The sequence below is a fragment of the Branchiostoma belcheri genome, unplaced genomic scaffold, assembly GCF_001625305.1.
Source record: "Branchiostoma belcheri isolate BF01 breed outbred unplaced genomic scaffold, Haploidv18h27 scaffold101, whole genome shotgun sequence".
NCBI classification, from domain to species: domain Eukaryota; kingdom Metazoa; phylum Chordata; class Leptocardii; order Amphioxiformes; family Branchiostomatidae; genus Branchiostoma; species Branchiostoma belcheri.
The window spans coordinates 761,051-770,895 of record NW_017802392.1 but is presented as its reverse complement, the minus strand read 5'-3'; the positions used below and the strand labels follow the sequence as shown (position 1 = coordinate 770,895).

The window sequence follows — 9,845 nt, the reverse complement described above, 5'->3', positions numbered from 1 at the left end:
CCCCCCCCCCGGTCCCCCCATGTCAAAAAAAGCCCGGTCTAGGTAGGGTTAAGACAGGTTTGTAACGTTGCATGAAGAATGCAAATTTTCTTTGCTATCTAAACTACAAAACTACAATATCTTGACACACAATCACAGAGGATACTGCTCATTGTTTTGTAAGGCAATATTACAGTCATTATACCTCACCGTTTTCTTTCAAACATGCTATGCTCGCAGATATTAATATTAAGAACGGTCACTAGATGGGAAAGCCAGAGACCTAGCCTCTTAAAAGGTCTTTCCAAAGTTCCAATATCAAAAACATTCCTTATTCTATTCTATGTTAAACTTTATAGACCTGGAATTGTCTCAATCAGTTAACCAGTTTGGCTTCACTGCTGTTGTGTTTTATAGATATAATGTTTTTTTTCAATATCCTGTATGATACTATTAATGATGTCATTATCATTTTGTTATAATAGGTCAAAAAAATTAACGAAGAGAGAACAGAGCATCAGCAGAAACTGATCATAAAGTTGCAAAAGCAGGTAAGGACCCGAACACTGAATTTCTTTGGCAATTTCATTTCCGTTTTATCTGTTTTTCACCTCTAATCACATATTATTACATCAGGGCTCAAAATTAGTAGTACATATGCACGTTAGTACATGTAAAATTGCAGCAGTGCAGGTGTTTCTTGTTTCTACCTGCACCTAACCTGCACTGCCCTAAATGTATTTGTAACATAGCTATTACGCATGTATCATATACTAAGCAAATTTAAGTGATTCTTATTTCCTGCATTGACTGCTTTCACTATAAAAGTATGAATGAAATGATGGCAATGGTCTATGAACAGTTTTTATATGATATATTTATCCTAAATTCTGTGCTAGGCGGGTAAATGTTGTCTGGTGCATGTGATTTACAATATTCGTGTAACATTGCTTGTATGCAGAAAAAAAATAATAAAAATTAAAACCCTCAAAATATAATGTACTGTATGTATATATCGGCAGATTAACGTAATGATTCTTTATTCTATCCGTAGATGGAGGCTAACAAGGGGTTTGTGAAGAACCTCAAGGAGGTGAGTTTTACGGAAATATTCTGTTTTTTTTTAAATTCACAAATTATGTCGTAACAAAACATAATTTCCTTTGCTAGCAACAAACACTTTAAGATAACCAGTTTCTATACTACTACTATAATACCAGAATCTGTGCTGTCAAAAAAATCGCATTTAATTCTAAAACGATGCATGTGAAGATGGACTAAACTGTAAAGAAAATATCTCTTTTTATCATCACAGGAGCTTACTGAGCAGATGGAGCCACATGTAAGTCACAAGTTTAAGCACTCTGAATTGAAAAAAAATAGGCTACCGTTGTCTCTTTTCTTCCCTAGTAAATATAAGAGACTATAATTCAAAACCTTTCTTCAATATCTATCTCATAGAGGTTTTGGTTATGTATACTGTTTATTGTACAAAAGTTTATCTTGTATTGTATTTGTGTAGTTTAATTGTTTGACATGTGTATTTTTTCAACGATAACTAGCATAGTTTTTTTTTTAGATTATTTGTAATTAATAAAGTCAATATTGGTTAAGTATAGGTTAAAGCACTTACCGAGCATTTGGTTAGAAAAACACAATTCAGACTCAGAAATCTTTTATGTGTTTAAATAAAGATTATATATCATTGCAATAAGAAAAGAGTACCTTATTACAAGGGTAATTAATATTCTTATATTGCTAAACCTGACCTGTATACGGTGCTAAATGCGTTCCTGTAATTGATTCTTCAGAGCGAAATGCTCAACAACACTCCTTCTCCAGAAGATGTAAACAACGAAGCGACAATTAAGAGGGACCAATGTGAGCCCAAGCGGCTCCTTATCGAATGCACTCGGTCAGACACTGAACAACAGAGGAAGGCTGACAAGAACGCGCCCAAACAGTATGAAGAGGCTGAAAAGAATAGGGGACCTGACGTACCGATGCTGCTCCTGAACGGACGTCCCCTCGATGATGATGTCGATCACGATGAGGCTGAGACAAAGAGGGAAACTGACGTACCGATCCTGCTCCTGAACGGACGTCCCCTCGATGATGTTGTCGAGCACGATGAGGCTAAGACAAAGAGGGAAACTGACGTACCGATCCTGCTCCTAAACGGGCGTCCCCTCGATGATGATATAGAGCACGATGAGGCTGAGACAAAGAGGGAAACTGACGTACCGATCCTGCTCCTAAACGGGCGTCCCCTCGATGATGATATAGAGCACGATGAGGCTGAGACAAAGAGGGAAACTGACGTACGGATCCTGCTCCTGAACGGGCGTCCCCTCGATGATGATGTCGAGCACGATGAGGCTGAGACAAAGAGGGAAACTGACGTACCGATCCTGCTCCTGAACGGACGTCCCCTCGATGATGATGTCGAGCACGATGAGGCTGAGACAAAGAGGGAAACTGACGTACCGATCCTGCTCCTGAACGGACGTCCCCTCGATGATGATGTCGAGCACGATGAGGATGAGACAAAGAGGGTAACTGACGTACCGATCCTGCTCCTCAACGGACGTCCCCTCGATAATAATGTCGAGCACGATGAGGATGAGACAAACAGGGAAACTGACGTACCAATCCTGCTCCTGAACGGACGTCCCCTCGATGATGTTGTCGAGCACGATGCGGCTGAGACAAAGAGGAAAACTGACGTACCGATCCTGCTCCTGAACGGACGTCCCGTGATGATGTCGAGCACGATGAGGATGAGAGAAAGAGGGTTTCTGACTTACCGATGCTGCTCCTGAACGTGCGTCCCCTCGATGATGATGTCGAGCACGATGGGGCTGAGACAAAGAGAGAAACTGACGTACCAATCCTGCTCCTGAACGGACATTCCGTCGATGATAATGTCCAGCAGGAAGAGGTTGAGACAAAGAGGGAAACTGACGTACCGATCCTGCTCCTCAACGGGCGTTCCCTTGATGATGATGTCGAGCACGATGAGGCTGAGACAAAGAGGGAAACTGACGTACCGATGCTGCTCTTGAACGGACGTCCTCTTGAAGATGTTGTGCAGCAGGAAGAGGTTGAGACAAAGAGGGAAACTGACGTACCGATGCTGCTCCTTAACAAACGTCCCCTCGATGATGATGTCGAGCACGATGAGGCTGAGACAAAGAGGGTTGCTGACGTACCGATGCTGCTCCTTAACGGGCGTCCCCTCGAAGATGTTGTGCAGCAGGAAGAGGTTGAGACAAAGAGAAAACTGACGTACCGATCCTGCTCCTGAACGGGCGTCCCCTCGATGATGATGTCGAGCACGATGAGGCTGAGACAAAGAGGAAAACTGACGTACCGATGCTGCTCCTAAGCTGGCGTCCCCTCGATGATAATGCCCAGCACGATGAGGCTGAGACAAAGAGGGAAACTAACGTACCGATCCTGCTCCTCAACGGGCGGTCCCTCGATTATGATGTCGAGCACGATGAGGCCGAGACAAAGAGGAACCTGACGTGCCGATGCTGTCTCCTGAACGGGCGTCCTTTCGATGATGATGTCGAGCACGATGAGGCTGAGACAAAGAGGGAAACTGACGTACCGTTCCTGCTCCTGAGCGGGTGTCCTATCGTAGATGATGTAGAGTACGAAGAGGCTGAGGAAAAGACACCTGCTACTACTTATGGCTCTTTGAAATTCAGCCATCTTTCAGGTGATGCAAACATAGAGACATTATCCGTAAAGGCTGCACAAGAGCTTTCAAGTAATCCAGAGGCTACCATTGACCCAACGCCTTTACTGGTCACCTCCTGTTCGAATGATGGTTGTGGTTCAATGGAATGTCATTACCATCTTGATTTATGCGCCGAAGCAACGGGCAAGTCTCTTCTCCCTCACACTAGCTCACCTTCTGATCCCGAGACACGTCCAAAGAATACAGTGGATCGTCGACTAAGGAATCCTGTCCTTGCTCGAAAGTCAGTTTCAGCGCCAACACAGGCCTGTTCGCCACATGCGAAAGATTACAAGCTTAATCAGCGAGAACTAAAGCAGAGACCATCCATCAGGTTCAGGGCATCATTGGAGCCGATGACTACTGAAGTCGGTGGTGGAGACATGAAAGCACAGCCTACTGAAGCACCATCCTCATGGTGGAAACTAGACAAGCCTTCCAGTTACCCAGAGTTGGAAGAGCCGAGTATGAGCCTCCTGGACTTTACAGCAGTTGATCAACCTCGTGGACTGGAAATCCTGATCGAGAAAAGAGCACCACGGCAGTTTTGGTGTGCACCAGACTTGGTAAAAGGAGATGGACCCCGAGGACTAGAAATTGTGGTGGAGAATTCAGAATATTTCAACCCTGTACAACAGAAGGTATGGCAGAGGTGTCAGATAACGGACATGTTAAGCAAGGCGTCAACAAGCAACGTGGCCGCTTCGTCTTGCCATGGGAAGAGCCACTCTAAGATGAACATGCAGGTCAACAAGTTTCCTGTAACTGAGGGAGGGGACACTGTCCGAGACGAGCCAGCTGCATCCAGACCTTCTTTCCCACTGGCACTTTTAACACACAGGGTCAAGAGGGGCTACAGACTCAGCTCTATGCTATACTGATATAGATTAAGCTGTATTCATGTATGGGATGCTTTGCATTAATAACACAAAAAGAATGTGACCTACATTGGTAAGCCTTTATTATTACTGTGTTCTAGTATTCTTCTTGTAGTTTCCGTTTGTGTACCTACACCTTGATAACCGTCATCACTGGCACATCATTGAATTCATATTGTTTTCTTCGTATATATGTGGTTTCCTTAAGTCTTCTGTACAGAGCAAGAGTATTTTTTATTCTATTTTAACGTAGGTTCAATTATCACCTGACGCCAGCAATTGTTATGATTTGTCACAGGTCATTCTCAAAACGCAATAAATTTATGTTTAAAGAATTTTACTGTAGAAACGACTTGTTGTACATGTATGTGTCTAGAATATCATGGAGTGTATCGTTTTCTTACATATCTTAGAATTGACTGACCACTTGTGTGTGTTAGGGCAGACCAAGGCCTGTGTAACATTAATGTATCCTTGTGAAATATTTGAAAAAATGTACGTTTATAATGGTAAAATTACATACATGTATACATACGAACGTGCTATTTATTTTTTGCATACCAGAGATATGAACATTATTTACAAACCACGGATTTTAACAGATTTATTGTTTTACTACTTTGTTATATGTATGTACACGCGTACCCATATTTTAAACTGAAGGAAATTCAAAGCAATATACATTGCAAATGTTTTGTGGTTTTATAAACATATTGACTGCAATACATGTATGTCTTCTGAAGCCACAGAAGTGTTGCATTTACTGCTGGGTACAGAATGATTGCTTTGGGTGGCTAAGTTTTGGGTAAAGTGTATAGTCGTCCGTGCAGAGTAAGTTGACAGTACTTGTATGAGGGAGATTGACAGGCAACAATGACCAGAAAACTCCATCGTGATAACTGCCTGAAATTTTAAAACTTAATTTTATATTTGGCAGTTAAGGAAACGTGAACATCATTTAACATAACTAATGGAAATGCTAGAACAGAATTCTTTGCTTGGGTAAGACTGTCTTTGGGTGGAGAATATGATCAACATATTTCATGCAAACGAAGATATTATTTTGCATAATCAGGGGAAAAATTTAATTCATTAGTTAAAGGATTGATATCATTTTGGCTTTTTATCTGTATATAAAGTGGTGATGTATCTAATTATCTATCTATTGCCCGCCTGTTCAGCCGGGACCAAGCAACTACAGATTTCTTTCCAACGATCCTTACCTAACATAGCTTTTTATAAACAATCCAAATCAAAGCCAGTGTCTTTAAAGAGTCAGTGGAAGGCAAACCTCTGGAATGCACTCTGCCCCTTGGTTTCCTTGCCCCTTGGTTTCCACAAGAGGACGTTCGAGACTACCTCTTGCTTGGCTTTGCAACAATGCCCCGCAAACTTAACCCGTCGGTGGGTGAGCTTTACGGACAACCGTGGGAGGACACCATAAATAGTGTTGATATTGGCATGCTGTGTCCAAGATATGTTCTGAGCTCTACGCAGGAGCTATAGGTCCTATCCATTCTATTTTGAAGATACCGGGTGAGCGCCCATGTTTCTGAACCATAGAGTAATATAGGTTTTACATTATTTTGAAAAACTTGGACCTTCAATTTGCTAGACATATTTTATTTCCAGATTTTATCCAATTTGTTGCTTGCTTCCCGTGCCGTGCCAAGATATCTAAAATTTTCAACTCTCTGGATAAGTGCCTAAGACAATGATCGGAGTTCTAGTGATCCAGTAATATTAGTTACGTATTCTGTCTTAGATTCACTGCAATATAGTGATGCAGATTCCTCCAGTTCTCGGAGCAAAGTTTCTGCATTTTTTTTTTTACTTTTTCAGCCACTAAAGCAGTGTCATCTGCAAAATCCAAGTCAGCAAGATGCTAGACAGGGTGTCTTCGACTCCTGCGTGGTTTGATTTCTGTGTATGTCTAGTTTGCGTCTTAGTAGATAATCAAGAACATGCTATGGTATCGCCCTGAAGAACTCCAGTAACTATCTCGAATGAACTAGTCCCACCATCGGGAGTGATCACCGAGGCTGTAGTATTTCTATACAGAACCCTAACTGCTTTGATGAAACATTCTTGAATACCATACTGTACTAGAATATCAAACATTACATGTCTATCAATGGAATCAAATGCCTTACGGAAATCGAAAACCAGTAATACAAAATCCCTATTACATATCTTCATTTCTTCAATTATACGACGTATTGCAAGAATCTGTACAATTGTAGACCTCCCTTTTCTAAATCCATTTTGGTTCTTCCTAAGTATAGGGTCTAATACAGGGGTAAAAGCTTATTATACACCTTTGCTGCGATGGGGGTAAGCCTAATTCCTCTGTAATTAGAAGCAGGTGTTAAGTCCCCTTTTTTAAGAATTGGGACGGTTCCTCTTTTGGCCAATATGAAGGTGGACTATGATTCATAAAGATTTGGTTACATACGTGTAAGAGAAGAGCTTTAAAAGCCTCCCAAGTAAGTCATTCTTGTATGTCTTGACTGTTGGTTTGACTTTAGCAATATCGGTATAAAATGATATGGGGATATGTTAGAGTGCATTGCGATATCACAAATACCTATCAGAAACAGTATTTAATGTCTGTATCTGTATCTGTATAGCCGGTATAACCGCCTTTCGGCGTAACACACCAGCTTCGCAGGCACGCGGCGCGGCGGCAGCTGGCTATATTACACCGATCGACTTGTTACACCTAACCCTTGAACTTCTAGCTCTAGACATTGTCTAAAGTATTCTATTGACAGTGCCCCTACTGTACTTGGTGACAGTGAGTTCCACTCTGCGATAGTTCTAGGAAAAAATGAATTCTTGAACACCTCAATCCTTGGTTGATAACTCTGGTACTTGAATGCGTGGCTATTTCTTGTTTTCTTCTGAGCTGGTATTAGGTACTTAGTAGTTGGGACATCCACCAGTTTATTAGTCATTTTGTACATCATGCATAGTCTAGACATCTTTCTTCTGTCTTCAAGTGAGGTCCACTGTAGGTTTCTTTTCATTTCCGTGACACTAGCACCTCTTACATAGTTGTTCATACAGAATCTTGCAGCTTGATTCTGTACCCTTTCCAATTTGTCTTTGTCTTTCTTTGTATATGGATCCCATACTGTCGCAGCGTATTCTAGGTTCGGTCTTACAAGTGACGTGTATGCAAGTGATTTTACTCTCGTTGGACATGCCCACAGATTACGTTTAATCACTCCCAATGTCTGTTTCGCCTTAGTTGTGATATTATTAACATGTGCACCCCACTTCAGTCCGCTTGTCAGCGTGACGCCCAGATACGGATGGATTTTTGTGGTTGCTAAAGCCTGACCACAAAACTGGTAGCTAGTTGCATGTGGTGTTCGTTTGTTTGTTATGTGCATAATGTAGCATTTTTCGGGATTAAACTGCATGAGCCATTTGCTTTGCCATTCTTCCAGGGTGTTCAGGTCTTTTTGGAGAAGTTGTGAGTCGGTCTGTGTAGAAAGCTCTACATACAATAGACAGTCATCGGCGCGCAAATAACCTCACATTTGAGTCAAGCTGATCTGGTAGGTCATTTATATACAAGAGAAAGAGCAATGGCCCCAGGACGGTTCCTTGAGGGACCCCAGACGCTACTTTAACTGGAGCCGACGCCTTCCCTTCAACCACTACTGTTTGCTCCCTGTTGGTCAGGAAAGCCTTTAACCAATTCAGCGTAGGGCCTTGGATTCCATAATACTCCAGTTTTGAGGTGAGCCTGCCATGGGGGACTTTATCAAAGGCTTTAGTGAAATCAAGTATTGCTAAATCTACCTGCCGTTTACTGTTTAGTGCGCCAGCTATGTCATGGACTGTTAGTATAAGCTGTGTTTCTGTGGATCGTTTGTCACCTAGAAAAAACAGTCTGAATAGCACATTTTTCTCTTTCATTTATTAAAAAGATGTAATAAAACGATTGAAAGAATAAGATGTTTAATATACACGAGTGTATACAAAGTGGTGATGCATCAAATACGCATTGCATTGCATCAAAGTTCACGTCAAACAGAGGAAGCATTATCCATAGTCCACGAATACAAATGTTACGCAAAACACCAATATTGGTACGGCGGAAATTTTTATAAAATTCGTGTAAATTCTTAAAATTTAAGCTGACAATACCTTATATAAAACTGAATCTAAGAAATTGATGTGAGAACACCTACAAATATTAAAAATATCAACCGACAAATAATCTTGATGAGTAATTCATCTAAGATGAGTCATTTTTAACTAAGAAGGAAACAATGAAACGCCTGCCAGGCTTACTTTCTATAAAAAAAGTAGGAATACTCACACAAACACATACACAAACACACTCACGCAAAACACACACACACACACACATACAAAAACACACAGATCAGATGTCTTTTTTCTTGTCCAACCAAGGAGCTTTCATCCTTGGTCCAACACAGTAGCCGGTTTCAATGGGCCACATTGAATAATTACATTTAGGAACACACTTTAGTCCAATCAGTAGTTTCCGTTTCCAGCAGTTGGTGTTCTGGTCTGAATTCCGACTACCCTGTGGGGACAGAAATGACTGAATCAGTATTATCATGAAATTTCATCTGTGTTGGTAGTTTCATGTTTAGAGTTAAAAATCCTTTGATCCACAAAGAAGTTTTCTGACCTAGAGCTTTCGACAAATAACTCTGGTCGTCCTAAGTAGACCGGCCGAGTTATGCTTGTAAGGTGGCTTTCTGGAAGTAAACATCTTAACAAGTTTGCAAGTTGACGTCTACTGCCGAGATCTAGGTTAGAGAACTTTTTTGTGTTGGATCAAAAGTTTTAACTTTAAACACTCCAACAAACATTATAGCAATACATGTCGAGAGGGAGGGGGGGGAGAACATACAGGTACAATTTGTTAATCTCATGCAGCCGCTCATTAAGAGCCATGTCTGACCTTGCAACAGAAAATCAACGAAAATCAACATGTAGATATGTCACAGTCAAATATATATATATACCACAGTCGACTGAGTCGTCCAGCGATTGCCCTTCGATCTAATGTCTGTCAAAAAGGCTCGTTTGCTTAAGTAAGACTTCCATACACAGACAAGTTCTGTACCTGTGTGTATGTTTGTGCCTGTTACTCGAGTGTGTGTGTGTGTGTGTGCGTGTGAGCTTATGTGTCACTGTGTGTGTGTGTGTGTGTGTGTGTGTGTGTGTGTGTGTGTGTGTGTGTGCGTGTC

At 41.5% G+C, this 9,845-nt stretch overlaps 2 protein-coding genes across 2 annotated transcripts in view; one reads left to right on the top strand and one right to left on the bottom strand.

Annotated features, from left to right (window-relative positions):
- LOC109474041 (paramyosin-like) overlaps nucleotides 1-3,286 on the top strand; it is an 11,253-nt gene extending 7,967 nt beyond the window's left edge. Inside the window, exons 14-18 of the mRNA XM_019774257.1 lie at nucleotides 465-530; nucleotides 1,034-1,072; nucleotides 1,295-1,321; nucleotides 1,791-2,705; nucleotides 2,750-3,286. Coding sequence (XP_019629816.1) covers nucleotides 465-530; nucleotides 1,034-1,072; nucleotides 1,295-1,321; nucleotides 1,791-2,705; nucleotides 2,750-3,286 — 1,584 coding nt within the window. The remainder of the gene's footprint in view (nucleotides 1-464; nucleotides 531-1,033; nucleotides 1,073-1,294; nucleotides 1,322-1,790; nucleotides 2,706-2,749) is intronic.
- Nucleotides 3,287-9,057: 5,771 nt separating this feature from the next.
- LOC109474031 overlaps nucleotides 9,058-9,845 on the bottom strand; it is a 14,726-nt gene continuing 13,938 nt past the window's right edge. Inside the window, exon 9 of the mRNA XM_019774246.1 lies at nucleotides 9,058-9,172. Coding sequence (XP_019629805.1) covers nucleotides 9,168-9,172 — 5 coding nt within the window. The 3' untranslated portion in view covers nucleotides 9,058-9,167. The remainder of the gene's footprint in view (nucleotides 9,173-9,845) is intronic.